The 15,866-nt window shown below is 37.0% G+C and overlaps 1 protein-coding gene across 1 annotated transcript in view; it reads left to right on the forward strand.

The window, feature by feature from the left end:
- TTC29 (tetratricopeptide repeat domain 29) overlaps nucleotides 1–15,866 on the forward strand; it is a gene marked incomplete at its 3' end in the record, with an annotated part of 262,852 nt that overhangs the window by 69,480 nt on the left and 177,506 nt on the right. The window contains exons 7-8 of the mRNA XM_082611227.1: nucleotides 10,545–10,757; nucleotides 14,719–14,804. Coding sequence (XP_082467353.1) covers nucleotides 10,545–10,757; nucleotides 14,719–14,804 — 299 coding nt within the window. The remainder of the gene's footprint in view (nucleotides 1–10,544; nucleotides 10,758–14,718; nucleotides 14,805–15,866) is intronic.

Here is a 15,866-nt window from a genome sequence, read left to right on the forward strand (position 1 = left end):
CATACAGAACACTGTAAGAGAAAACAGCATTGAATCAACAAAGGACATCATATTCAATGTTTATCCTTGAAAATAGATTCACTGGTGGACACTGTGGATATTTCAAAGCAGGAAAAACAAACAAAAACCAACTCTAACAAAACCTCCCAATGGTTGCCACTGAATCATGACCAGAACTCTTGCCGGCTTTCCTGCTGGCCTCTTTAAGTCCTACTGGACTTGCCCTACCTGTTCATACCTCTAGTACAACTCTGCTTGTTCATTGGGAACATTTTTTTCCTCTTCATAGTTAAAAAAATAAGTCCTGTTTGTTTGTTTTCCCCCACTTTTAAACTGTTTCTAATTTAGCATCTTCAAGTTTCCCTTTGAAGGAAACTTTTCCAAAAAGATTCTCTGGAAGAGCAAAGGTGTTATTCCATTGAAGTTTCCTAGTAACAGTATGAAGTAAAGCCAATCCAGAAAGTGTCTAAGTATGAGCATTGATTACTCTCACACACCCACCCGTCACTAAGGCTCTTGGGTTGACTGCAGGCCTGTTGAAGTATCTCCCCTTTAATCTCTCCAAGATTGTAAGACTTGCTACTTCCAGGATTTCATTTTCCAGGTACATTCCAAAAATGGATTTAGAAAGTGGGCACTAGTATATGTTTTCTAAGGGGCATCTGATTTGATCAGTATTAGAAACTGAGTCACTCTATATTTGAATAAAAGTGAACATCATAAGTTCACTTTTAAAGTTAAAAAAAAGTTAAAAAGTTTTTTTTTCAGAAGTTAAGTGAATTAGCATCGCTATTTCTACATAAATTAACTGTCACTTTTAAGGGCATGTCAGTTTATTCTCCATCTACTATGTGTACACGTTCCTAAGACCTTATAGTATTTAATGAAGAGATCCTTTTTAAGTATTGATAGCCACAAGAAAATTATTCCATGTTTGATCTGTGTTAAAGAATCAAAGTCCAAGATCTTCGAATGGAACTTAGAATAAAAATGTAATTAGGTTACATCCCTAAAGTCTGATATATCTTTAAACAAGACTGCAAATGAAACTTTATTAGAGCTTCAAATGAATTATTTCATTGCCTTTTTTTTTAATTCATTTTTTTCCCCTTCTCTTTCATGTCTGTGTTACTGACATTGTGGCTTGTATTTTACCTGTCTTTTTCAGAGTGTTTTAATTATTTACTGCTTAAGGAGTAGCACGCAGAGGAAGCCTCATTCAGAGGTGCCTGCTCTGTAGCGGCTTTCTCTTTTTCAAAGCTTTGCAAGGAGGTCTTGAATCGCTGCACTGAGCCTGCAGTTCCTGCCCCACTGATTCACCCTTCTGGACGCAGTATCTCCTCTGACTCTCTGAGAAGAGACACTGCTCCTAGGAGGTACCACTCACCAAGAGTGAGAGGGGTGCTGGGCGCAAGTTGGATGAAGTGTGCTGTTTCCAACTGGTGTCTTAAAAGGCTTTCCATTTGAATAAGTGACACTGTTGCATAACATTTTGACATTGAAGCATTCCACACAACAGGCTCATCCAGATATGGCTCCAAATGGCAAACCTGAAAAAAAGTAGATAAAATGACATGAAAACTTACTGAACGTCCACAAAGCACCAGGCACTTTGCAGGGTGCTGATGCAGTTCTTTTAGTGCCTGTTACAGCCATACCCTGAGGTTGGCATTGCTGTCCTTGTTTCAGAGCCTTTAAAGAAAGGGTGCAAGGGGTCCAATGATATCATGGTGCTCAGGTTTAAACCTTGGCCTTTACTTTTAAGTCAAACTGTCCTCCTTGGACAGTTTCCAAAGAGGGCTCACCTTGAGCAGATAAAGCCATCATGAGCTTTGGGCATCAGCTCTGCCACCTGCTTGGTATGTGAAGTTTAGGCAAGAGAACCCCTGAGGCTCATTTTCTCCATCCCTAAAATGTAGATACTATTATCACGTATATGTGGAACCTAAAAAAATTAACAAATAACAATAACGAAATAGAAATGGACTCACACCTACAGAGAACAAACTAGTGGTTACCAGTGGAGAGAGGGAAGGGGAGAGGGGCAAGAGAAGGGTAGGGAGTTACGAGGTACAAACTACAATGTACAAAATAAATAAGCTACAAGGATATATTGCACAACACAGGGAATATAGCCAATATTTTATAACATTAAATCTATAACAATTTGGAATCACTCAGTTGTACAACTGAAACTAATATAATATTGTAAATCAACTATACCCCAATAAAAAATACATAAAAATTTAAAATAAGATGTAGATACTTATATATGTATATATATATACACACACACACACATATATATCAGTTACTATTCATGCTAGGCACATGGTGGTAAGGGCTCCACTAACATTATTTTTCTCCCTTCATACTCACCTAAATAGATTACTTTCAGTTAATTAGGTTTTTGTAATATCCAAAATTAGCACATGCATGTTGTCAATCAGAGCGACAAAGTAAAGGGGAAAAGTTAATATCCCCACTCTCCACCATCTCCCATAAGAGAATCAATACTGATACTTTGGCAAATATGCTCTACACCTTTCTCTTTGCTCATATAAACATATAGTACACACAATCAGAATGTGGTTTATTTAAAATCATGAGCAATCTATAATTCAAGCAAGAATTACATTATTGATTAAGTCCAGAGCAATATAATTCATTAGCTGATCTAATGTCAATATTGACTTTATTTCTCCTCAGACTTTTACGCTTGTCGACACTTTTTACTTAGTATTTCGAGATGAGGTGGAATGTTTATAAGCTTTTTAATGGCTAGTATTAATTTCCTATTGTTTATTCATTATACAAGTGGTTTACATTTTTTAAAATTATTTGAGTGATTTCAATACTTCCAATTGTGAGCATTTAAAAGCAAAACTGCCCAATGCTTAATCCTTAGAAATTATAACACTTGGATGGAAACTACCATCTGAGGTTTAGTATGACAAGTTTATTGTGACAAGTTTGGGCACCGTGTCTATGCCTGACCACATTTCAATAATCTAAAATCACAAACAACAACAATTAATAACAGTTCCTCCAGAATATTTGAAAAGTCCAGACAAATTTTCTGGAATTTAAAAATTAACTCACCAGTATTGCCAACATCAGTGATAAAGCCTTTGGTGAGTTTCACCCACACCTGTCTTCCTGTCTTCCTGGGATCCTTTTCATTGTCTGGTTTAGTGACCTGTACTCTTTAACAGGGACATGATAGCATTCCTGTAATGTCTATCTGAAATCTTTGCTCAAAATGATAAAGGATTCCATTTTTTAAATAACACTTTAAATTTCTTCTAAGTATCCCAAAGCAGCTACTCAAAAGTATGGGCACACTTTCTTCCCAGTTTATTAGGGAATCCATTGAGTTACAGAAACCAAATCTTTGTTTTCCAGCATTCCATTTTGCAATGGTGTGCAGTGGGTTATGGTACAGAGCAAATCTCCCCTGACGAGAGATAAACCCTTGAAAGTGATAGTTTCCACTGGGAAGTATGACGAGCCCTTAATATTTCAGCGTGTCTTGTGCCGTTATAATGATCATAATTGAATGTTACAACCTAAAGATAATATAAATTGCTCATGCAGTTAAACTGAAATGGAAAGCAATGTCTTTTGTTTTTTTAAAAAAGGCAATAACATGTTTCTCTTTTTGCTACTGTTCAATTTGCTTCCAGCAGATTTTATGTCTGCGTTGCACAGAATAGTAACTTAACCGCCGAAGATGTCCAGGAGCTCCAGATTAAAATGTAATATAATATACAAAAAGCTTTATTGTTCCTTTAGGTTGTTGTTTTAAACCAAAGTGGAATATTTCCTTAAATTCTTCAACAAATGTGCACCATTTACAACTAAATATGCTTATGACTTATACCAGGGCTGCTGAAGAAATAGGCCTTATGGACCTGTCAAATTATTTTCATGCAATTTTTCCTGTAGCGTTATTTTTACTGGCAAGTGTGCAAGTTGATAGAAAAGGAAATAATTAGCTATTTTCAGAATTGCTGATGCATGGAGCTAAAGCAGGCCCGCCTGTGCATCTTAGAGACTGTGACATTTGAAATTACCTGAACGATACCAGAGCCATTTTTGGACGTAATTAACACCTTGCCTAATTAATGTCAGGTCTAGACAGAGTCACACTCTATTTAGGAAATTTTATTTCAAACTTGGTTATGCCTTTATTATATTGCAAACTTTAGATTTGTTTGCTGTTTTCTTAAGTGGAGCAACTTCTTTCTTTCTTTTTTTTTTTCTTTTCCCTCCCCCTTCAAGTAATCAATGCACTGCTGAACGAGTTCATTTTAATGCACTCAATCATGCCTCTAATGTTCGTAGCTTACGGGCGCAAGCATCAGTAATGCAGGAATGTTATATGGCTTTAGTTTGGGCCATTTCATAAAATATTCATGGAATCAAAAATGTGCATCAAAATAGCGGCTGGGAGAATTACATTTATGTTCCTGCTTTTATGGCAGCTTCACATTTAAACCCATTTGTGTTAATATCTAGTCAATCTTCCTACTTAAAAAAAAAAACTAAAATGGGAGAGATCATATACATTCTCCTTTGCTTAATATTTGTTCTAGACATCTGCTGTGATACAACAAATATCTATAAACTTTCAGAGATGTTGTACCAGGGAAGAAGGGTAAACAACAACCTGGGTAATACCCAAATGTATAAAATCTTATTTTCTCTGCGTAGTATTTATCTTAACATCCTACCAGACATTTTGCAGTTTACAACATTGTTTGGGTTTTGTTTGTATTTTTTTTTTTTTTTTTTTTTGCGGTACGCGGGCCTCTCACTGTTGTGGCCTCTCCCATTACGGAGCACAGGCTCAGGACGCACAGGCTCAGCGGCCATGTGTCACGGGCCCAGCCGCTCCGCGCCATGTGGGATCTTCCCGGACCGGGGCACGAACCCGTGTCCCCTGCATCGGCAGGCGGACTCTCAACCACTGCGCCACCAGGGAAGCCCTGTTTGTATTTTTAAATAAATGGCTAGGTTTCTTGTTTATGTGGGCTTTAGGTAAAGTGAAGCTCCTTGGTAGTAGTTTTATTTTAAGAGTACACTTTCTTTTGGGTGAAAAACTATAAATGCATACAACGTTGCTGTTTATGTAGATGTTATCTAATTGTTTAAAAAAAAAACAAAAGCAAACCAAAAGAAAAAAACAACACCTGAGACTGAGGCTACTTCTATCCATGCCTGGATTCTTGTCTTACACAATTGTTCATAGTGTGTCTCCCATGATGTGCTTTCTGATACTATCTTGTGTTCTTGAGCTAAATCCACTACTGAGGGTATTGGAGGAAGGTCACCTCCAGTCGCTCCCACAAAACATCTTGGCTCCATTTTCTTCCCTGATTCACTTGAAATATTAGTGGACACTCTGGATTTTTTTCTTCGCATAGAACCAGGCACTTAGCTGAACAACGGTTAGTACGCCTTTCTTGTCACAGTTACTCCTGTGATGTTTGTTACTCATACTGTTGAGTAATTCCTGGTACAACAAGATAAAGCTCATGTCCCCTCAGGAGACCTTTAACATCTATGAATGTGCCCTTCTCTTTTCTGTTTTCAGTAAACTTTTACTTTTGTGATAGCTTGGTGTAATTCTTCTTCTTCTCTCTGCCCTCTTTCTCAATGAAAAATAATGTTAACACCTGTGAATTCCAGAGAAGGACGATTATCTAGACGCTTGTCCTTCACCAAGATTGATGGCGGGATCTGGGAATCTTGTCCTGATATATTAAAATTTATTTGGTAACAAAGGGCAGACAACACATGAACACTGTGAAGAAGCTATAAAGGTTTGCCGTGAGCCAAATTTGAAAATCTGGTTTATGATCTTCATTTGTATTTACATGTGTCAGAATGATCACTACATGGATGACCACTTACAACATTTCTCTCAGGTATATTAAATTTAAAAATTTCAGATAAAAACAGGGTGCATTATGTCTTAATAAATATCTAGGGCTTCCCTGTTGGTGCAGTGGTTGAGAGTCTGCCTGCCTATGCAGGGGACACGGGTTCGTGCCCCGGTCCGGGAAGATCCCACATGCCATGGAGCGGCTGGGCCCGTGAGCCATGGCTGCTGAGCCTGCGCATCCGGAGCCTGTGCTCTGCAACAGGAGAGGCCACAACAGTGAGAGGCCCGTGTACCGCAAAAAAAAAAATAATAATAAAATTAAAAAAATAAATAAATAAATAAATACCTAGTCAATAGTAATATGAGTCTTTACTCAGAAAGTAAGAAAATCTTTAAAATCCTGTTCACAGTTAGAAATATAAATTGCATGGAAATGATATCATTGTTAATCATGCTTAAAGGGAAATACTTGCCTATTTAAACTACTATGCTCCCTTCATAGTGTAGACATATTTTAATATTTTTAAATCAAATATTATACCATATTATAATATGTACTTTCAAATTCTGACCAGCCTTTAGAAATTGCAGCCTGGTCATTTGTGTGCTTCTGATTATTTGGATCAAATCCTTGCTGGCTTACTTACAGTCCTATTTGCCACCAAATAACTTTAGAAACGATTCCCTACATCTGAGAAGGGCTGGAAAACTCTTCTTCTTCTACGTAGCCATCTTGGTTTAAAACAGTGCTGATCACCACTATATATAAAATAGATAACTAGTAAGGGCCTACTGTATAGCACAGGAAACTCTACTCAATATTCTTTAATAACCTGTATGGGAAAAGAATCTAAAAAGAGTGGATATATGTATATGTATAACTGAATCACTTTGCTGTGCACCTGAAACTAACACAACATTGTAAATTAACTAGACTCCAATAAAAATTTTAAAATAAATAAATTTTTAAAACTGAATCCCCAGTGACCTCCTCTGTGGCAAAGTGGTTAAGCAAGGGGGCATGAAACCATGAATAACCTGTAACCACAGGTTAGGACTAAGTATGGGACATCTTAGGTCCTTCACCCCATGATGTCACCTCACGGTTTAGGTTAGAGAATTTAGATGCAGGTTACAGAGCTGTTTTTACATCAGACTCCTTCAGGAAGACCAATGAGGAGCACATCAGTGGCCAGTATCTGTTCTTTCATGTTGGAGGATCTTGTGATTGCCTGAGTAGAGTCACAGAATTATAGAACTTGTAGAGACTAGAAATCACATAACTCAAGCATTGTTTTTAACTTCAGATATTCATGTCCAGAGAATCTAACTTACTCCACCCAAGTTTTCTGATTTGTACCTAATGTGGCAGAACTAAGCTGTGTGGGCGTTTGGTGATCCTGTGTTTAAATCCTAACCATCACTTTTTAGCTATTTGAGTCATTTAATGTTTGTGAGCCTCGGTTTTCTCTTTGGTGCAAAAGAAAAGTCATATTCACTGCACAGTTTTGGAAGGTTAAATAAGATAATGTCTGGGGAAAAAAACGTTCCATTTTGACTAGCACCCAGTAGGCCTTCAAGAAATAGTAGCTCCCTGTTCCTTTTACCCAAGTATCTTGGACTGCTCCTTCCTCATGGCAGACTTCAAATATATCCTTGTAAGAGCTGAACCTTGGCAGCTAATCATGGCCTAAGCAGTACACTGATACTAGTCCCAAGTGCTCAAGCAAAAATCAAACTCAACTGAAAAGTCTGTTTCTCAATCATTCCAAGGCCCCCTTCCATAGTGGCCAATTGAAACCAATGTCCTGAGAACCTCTCATTTCATTTCTGCTTAGCCTGTGCAGGAAACCTAATCACATCACTAACACAGAGGGAAGTCTGGCTTGTTTGGAATACAGAGACATGGTCCCCACCTTTGTCTCCCCCCTTCCCCCCCTCAGCCCTCTCCCCATTTCCTCCACATATCCTTTCCCCACTTTCACCCTCGCCTCCCCTTACCTCCCCTTTCTTCCACCATATGGATCAAATCTTGGACCCAGCTATCAGTTCTCATATGCTATTTACATCATTATGCCTCATTTGCATTTCATTGTAATTAGTTGGGTTATCCGAAGCTTCATCTCCTGGCTCTCCTCCTGGAATTCTTAGTGAATCTGTTATTTTATAACACACTTTTGGACCCTCTTTCCATATGGTTACTGTGTGTGACCACAGATGCTGTTAGGCCCTTCCTAGTCTCCTTATGGTCCCAAGTTTTTCTGGAACTATCTGGTTTACTCACAGTTCCCTGTATCCACTTGTCCCTATTCACATGGCCAAAAAGAAATATGTATCCATACTTTATAGATGGATGCTGGATAAAAAAAAAGAACTCTTGTATACATCTTTCCAGGGATACAGAGCTATACTTTACAGGCAGAAATACAGTTAACAGAGGAAACATAACACACATATATGTCAACGCTCCATTCGAGTTTTAATAAAGAAACGAGAGTCATGGGTATTTGGAGAAAGGTGTTTCTGGCAGAGGTGCTGCAGGAGAGAGGTGAAAAACTATGCCTGCTTTTGTGGGAGGTAAGAGAAAAATTGTCAGTTAAATGTAAAGATAGAACAGTAAACTTCAACCTTCAGTATTTGCATCAAAATGAAAAAGGACTGGGCATTAATTTTAAGATAGTTTCCATTATATATTTCTCTTTACAAACTGAACACATTTTGATGATAGAAACATTAGAAAATGCCAATAATCAGGAAAAAAAGCAGAAAAGAAACCAATATAACCAATAATTCATCACCAATATAACACTGATAATGCTTTGTAAATGTTATCTGATGTTTTTCAATATTTTCACTTATCATAAGCACCCATCCATGTAATCAAATATTCTTCTGTAATATCATATTTATGGCTTTGTAGTCTTTTATCATGTGAAAATTTCATAATACAAGTTTATAAACAGCTCAGCAGCACACACCCGCCTCTTTCTATATATCTTTGCTGATATGCCCTCCTTCTGCATGGGACTCAGACTGGCCACGTCTTTACTGAATTTTTGTACAGCTTATTTGCTGATTATACATCTCTGTTGTGTTTCTTTTAAAATACTATTCATCTTTATCTGTGCATTTTTAATATTTATTTTGATAGCAAATTCAGTGCAAAAATAGGAAATTATATGCAATAGTGATGGCAGTGGCTACAGTATCCTGGAATGTCCAATCTGTAATATGCAGTGCATCTTATTTGAGGAAATGTATTGAGCCTAATATGGCCTACATAGGTTAATTTAATCAGTTGTGATAATATTGTCATAAGGACTCAACTACATATTTTGCAGGAAGACTATGTTGTACTTAAAGAAAGGGAAAATAAATAGTGGCTATAATTCAATTGGCTTGTGGGTTTTTAAAAATATTATCACTGTGCCAACTGGTAACAGCAGCTGTGTTTATTGAGTACCTACTCTGTATCAGATATTGAATAGGTATTAATTCATTTCTCACAATAACACCTTGAATAGTTACACTATAATCTTACTTGCAGAAGAATTAAATTCGGGCACAGAGAGGGTAGTAATTAACCTGAGGCTAAACAGCAAAAATGGTAAAACCGGTATAGGACTTCAGGCTGTCTGTTTGGAGCCTGTACTCACTCTTAACTACGATTGTTGAAATGCCTAGACGTAAGTGCTTTTCCAGTTCATTCCAATTAGGTAACTCCAATACCATAAAAGAGCATTTACATTACAGGATTTTGTCTGCATTTCTACAAGGCAATTCACAAGTAAAATACAATCTGTATCATGGAACTACAAACTACCCTTCCAGAAACGTGCTTGCTCACATTTCAAGGAATCAAATGACTTAAAGTTAATTTAGAGTTTTGGCTTTGAGAAGATATATTTCGGACTATATTATAAAATATAATTGAGAAGGACAGTTAAGTTACATTGTAATTTTAAAATTAAATAACTTGGAAAGTCCAATGAAACGTTGAGAAGTAGTTTAAAGCTCCATAATACTTAAATTTGAAATTTGTAACAGTTGCATCCTTTCTCAAGACACCTGAATTCTCGAGAATGAAGAACTGCTTTCTGTTGGGAAAGCAGTGCAAGAAAGTGGTTTAGAGTGTGGGCTCTGGAATCAGACTGCCTGGATCTACTAAGCCTCTGGCCAGGCAATCTTGCACAGAATTCTTAACCTCACTCTTTTCTACCTTAAAATGGAATCATAACAATCTCTTTTCCATAGGCCTGTTTTGACAATTAAATGAGAAATGCATACAAAGTGTACAGCACAGTTCCTTGCATATATAATGTTGAATAACTGTTAGCTAATATGATTGTTATTAATAATTATTACTTTACATTCATACCATCTCTAAACATTTGCAATTCTCCTCAATTTCTGCTGCCCCAAGTATATCCCTTTAGCGCGTATCCATTCAAAATCAGTGCTGAATCTGAGGTCCAAACTGAGATAGCTCCTTTCCCAGCTGAAGTCCTCTTCAGCCTTAGAAATACTTGGCTGCATTCCGTGCTTCTCTCCCTGCCCACACACACTTTAATAGTAAAGCACAAGATGTATGCAAAATATTTGAAAATATGTTCTGGCCTGTGGTTTGTATTTATGAATGGCTTTTATTCTTCAGGTCAGCTTCTGGAAGCTGCGGAGCATTATGAGGCCTTCCATCAATTGACGCAGGGACGGATATGGAAGGATGAGACAGGCCGCGTTCTCAACTTGTTGGCCTGTGAGAGTCTCCTGAGGACTTACAGATTACTCTCAGACAAAATGCTGGAAAATAAAGAATACAAACAGGCCATCAGAATTCTTATAAAAGCTTCTGAAATAGCCAAAGAAGGTGGGTGGAAAAGAACACTCTCACATTGCTGCCTTTGATGGGCAGATACTGCTTCTCCCAAGAGGGAGGTAAAAATTGTCAAGTGTTTGGGTGATTATTTCCTATGAAATGCAGGGACAAATGCCATCAATATACTTTCAAATTTCACTGTAAAACAGAGGGGCCTTAGTGCTGACAGCAAGAAATCCATTTCTTTCTTGAAAGCTTTTTCTCCAAAATTGCAACCCTCTGGGAATAATGTTATAAAACAGTAAACCCATGATGAGAAGGTAAGGTCATTTGCAAAAGTTAACTATGTGTGTGTGTGTGTGTGTGTGTGCTTAAGGTCATATATTTCTTACAATCTGAGAGACCTTTCATTGTTTGTAAATTCCCTATTGTCGGGTAATAGGAAAGATATGATAAATATTTAGTTAAGAGTAACAGGAAGATAGGACTTTAATATATTTTAGACCCATGCCTGTCAAAGTGTGTGGCCTTTGGACTGGCAGCATCAGCATCACCAGGAAGCTTATAAGAAATGCAGCATCTCAGGCCCCACCCCAGACCGACTGCATCAGAATCTGCAGGTTTGCAAGATCTCCAAGTGATTTGTATGCATGCTTATAGCAGTGAAAATGCTTTTGTGACAGCTGATCACATCCTTAATATTCTATCATTAAAATATATATAAAATATAAAGAAAAAAATTGGAACATATACTCATAAGCTTTTACTTTGTGAGATGCAAGGATATTTTGTGACCTCAGAGTAGTATATTAATAAATTACTTTTCATGAAGGAGAAAAAGATGGAAGTTATGCTCTTGAACTAAGTTCATTAGCTTGTGGACATATTCAATCAATTGGCTTATTGAGTAACAAATGGCTTATATGGAGTAAACAGGACTGATTTTCTGGGTTTGATTTTAATTTTTTAAAGAATGAAAGTAAAATCTTAGCTTATTCTCTCTGTTAATTTTTTAAAGTAATATTAGTTAAAATACCCATAGGACATCACCCCCAGTGAAAGATGTATCCCATTGAATGAACTGCTTTTGAATGAATGGTGATCTAGTACCTTCCCCAAAGGGGTACACACTGACATAAATAGTTAGCTCTTAGATAAATTTCAGCAGCTAACTTTAGTCACGTGAAAAGTTATGTGGACTTTTAATGTAAGTTAATGTTATCAAGTAGGAAAAGGTATTTCACTTTAGGTTCACATTTGCTAAATTGTAAGGTTGTTCACAAAGAAAGCAAGGTTCCTAGGCCCTCTTCCAATAGTCAGAGCCTGCCAAGCTGTCTCCTTTCTGAAAGCATCTCTCCCTTTCCAAAGGACAGATAAAGAGAATAGGAGAAAACTTGCTTCTTCTGATGTAATAATTTTTAATATCTTTTAAAGCCAATAAATATTTGTGCCCATGTTTTTCATATAAGATAGTAGACAGGTTAAAAGATTGCACAGCATTTTACAGAGCTCCGACAGCCACTGAAATGCCCTGGGACAAGGCATCCCTTCTTACTGTTGTCTCCTACTTTGGTCAGGGAACCTGAAGCAGCAAGCTGATGATTGCGTGGATAACGCTTGCCTCCCACATTGATTTACATGGTACTGTAAATCCACTGACATCCACTGTGCACCTTAGTTTGGACACCTTGGTGTAATGCACAAGTATAGCACCAGCCATACAGTGGTCTCATGACTCTATTATTCTATTATTTTCATCTTTCAGTCATCAATGGTCTTTAATAAATTCACAAAGTTGTACAAACATCAACACTGACCCCATACTCATTAGAAGGCATTCCCCATACCCTCCTTCCCCCATCCCCTAGCAACCATTAATCTACTTTCTGTCTCTGTGGATTTACCTCTTCTGGATAGTTCACACAAATGGAATCATGCTATGTGTATTCTTTTGAGTCCAGCTTCTTTCACTTAGCATCATGTTTTCAAGGTTCATCCATCTTGTAGATGGTATCACTACTTCATTCATTTTTATGGCCAAATAATACACTATTGTATGGTTGTATCACATTTTCTTTATCCATTTATCAGCTGATGGACATTTACGTTGTTCCCACGTTTTGTCTATTGTGAATAATGCTACTATGAAATCTGTGTACATGTTTTCAATTCCTTTGGGTATATACGTAGATGTGGCATTGCTGGGTGGTATAACTCTATGTTTAACTTCTTGAGGAACGGGCAAAGAGTTTTCCCAAGTCACTGAACCATTTTACATTCCCATCAACAATGTGTAAAGGGTTTCAATTTAGCCACATCCTCACCAGTACTTGTTACTTTCTTTTTATTATAGTCATCTTTGTAGGTATAAAGTGATATCTCACTGTGAATTTATTTTGCATCTCCCTGTTGGTTAATGATGTTGATCATCTTTTCATGTGCTTATTGCCCATTTGTATATCTTTGCAGAAATGTCTATTCAGTTCCTTTGCCCATTTTTAATTGGGTTATTTTGTCCTTTTATAATTGAGTTACAAGAATCCTCTAATATTCTAGATGCAAGTCCTTCATCAGATTTGGTTTCTTTTCACTTTCTGATGGTATCCATTGAAGCCCTAGTTTTTAATTTGATAAAGTGCAAAGTAATTTGTTTTTCTTTTGTTGTTTGTGCTTTTGGTATCATAACTAAGAAGGCTTCCACTAATCCAAACTCATGAACATTTACTTCTGTACTTTATTCTAAGAGTTTTATAGTTTTAACTCCTATATTTAGGTGTGTGTGTGTGTGTGTGTGTGTGTGTGTGATGTCAAGAGGGTCCAACTTCACGTTTTGTATGTGGATATCCAGTTGCCCCAGTACCAGTTGTTGAAAATGCTGTTCTTTCTCAATAAATTGTCTTGGGACCCTTGTTAAAAATAATTGACCATAAATGTGAGGGTTGTTTTCTGGATTCTTAATTCTATTGCAGTGATCCTCATGTCTGTCCTTATTCTACTACTACATATTTTTTATTGTGGTTTTGTAGTAAGTTTTAAAATTGGGAAGTGCGAGTCTTCCAAACTGTCCTTTTTCAGTATTGCTTTGGTCCTTCCACATTGCTTATATTTCCACGTGATGTTTAGGATCAGTCTGTCTACTTCTCCAAAAATGACAGCTGGGATTTTGATAGGGATTGCACTGATTTGTAGATCAGTTTGGGAAATATCGCTATCTTAACACTGTCTTCCAATTCATGAATATGGTTTTCAGTCTATTTACATGTTATCGAATTTCTTTTAATGATGTTTTATAGTTTTCAGTGTACACATTTTGCCCTTGGTTTGTTACATTTATTTCTAATATTTTATTCTTTTTGATGCTGTTGAAAATGGAATTTTTTCTTTTATTTTCAGATTGTTCATTGCTTGTGTGTAGAAATAAAATCAACTTTTTTTTTTTTTTTTTTGCGGTACGTGGGCCTCTCACTGTTGTGGCCTCTCCCATTGCGGAGCACAGGCTCTGGACACGCAGGCCCAGAGGCCATGGCTCATGGGCCCAGCCGCTCCACGGCACGTGGGATCTTCCCGGACCGGGGCACGAACCCGTGTCCCCTGCATCGGCAGGCGGACTCTCAACCACTGCGCCACCAGGGAAGCCCAGGCTGATACTCTTTATCAATTATTTCACATACGTAGTTGCAGCTATGATGAATAACTATAGGTTTTACATGGTGGACCAGTATGGAATTTATATATGAATGTCAAAATGCTAATACTGGGTTTTGTATGTAGAGGGAAACTCCTCATAATTATATTGCTAATGCACATTACTCACTTATATCTGTGACCCAGGTAAATTGTATTAACATCAGCCTTTTTGATGAGTACACAGTTAGGTTTCAGAGATTGTTGATATAAATCTGTATACTTTGTTATAATAACTTCCTACTCTCTTAAAAAGCAAAGATTCTGTTTGTTGTAATAAACCAATTTCTTTAATACCATAATGATTTTTTCTACATTTTCTTTTTAGGAAATGACAAAAAGATGGAAGAAGAAGCTTCCTATTACTTGGGCTTAGCACACTTGGCTGCTGGAGAGTATGAAACAGCATTAGCAGTAAGTTCAAGTTGACTTTTAATCACTATCACTTTTAATTTTTATTTTATTATATTTGTTTTATATTTTTTATTGTATGTTGTTATAAGGCCAACAGAAATGGGGTGGGCTGGATGTCAGTGTACCTATTTATAGAGACTAAAGCAGAATAGCACTATTCTAGAAGCATTAAAAATTGGTTTTATTGATGAAAGTTAAATATATGGAGTAATGGGACCCTCCACTCCTATATCACCAAGGACAAGAGGAAATGGGTTTAAATGACAGCAAAAAGTAAATAGTAAAAAAAAAAAAATTACAGCACACATAATATCATCTGAGAAAGTTTTCTTAGGAAAAACTGTAGTTAATAAGCAATAGATTGAATTGCATTGCAGTGAACCTTTCCTTTGTGTGTGGGGAGGTGGGGGAAGGAGGGCTGCAAAGGTGGAAGACATTGCTAGTCCCAATCTGAGAAGTAGCCTGCTTCAGGATAAAATTCAGTGTTTGCCTATTTTATGACCAGGCTTGGTGTGTTTGACTAAAAAACCAAAAAAACAAAATGGCAAGAGCTATCTTTTCCGTATTAAAACTGAAATCATTTTTCTTTCATTCTTCTCTTACCTCTAATATATTCCAACTGTAACTTCTTATTGAATTTCACATGCATCTCATGTAATAATCCTATTCGATAAGAAGTATTGGCTTTATTTTTCAGCTTTGAGGAGTTCTTGTTGGCTCTTTTAGATATTCAAGCTAAATAGCATTTCTGTGATTGGGCTAAATATTTTGCTCTATCATCCTTAAAATTGGGTTTAATTGTAAGAGACTTGGGTTTTCCTAGTTGACTCTTCTACTTAATATTTTTTAGTTAAGGACATGCACACAGCAAGGCTGTTGTGTTCCAGGTACTTTGAGGAACACAGAGGCCAACAAGATGCACACTTCCCTTTAGGAGCTAATTGAATGAGGGGGACCAACTTGTAAACAACTATAATTCAAAGCAGGATGAACAGGGGTTTTCTGAGTTCAGAGGTAAGAGTAGTTAGTTTCAACACTGAAGATCAGGAAGCTTGCACAGAA

This window comes from Mesoplodon mirus, assembly GCF_964341445.2.
Source record: "Mesoplodon mirus genome assembly, chromosome: 2".
NCBI lineage: Eukaryota > Metazoa > Chordata > Mammalia > Artiodactyla > Ziphiidae > Mesoplodon > Mesoplodon mirus.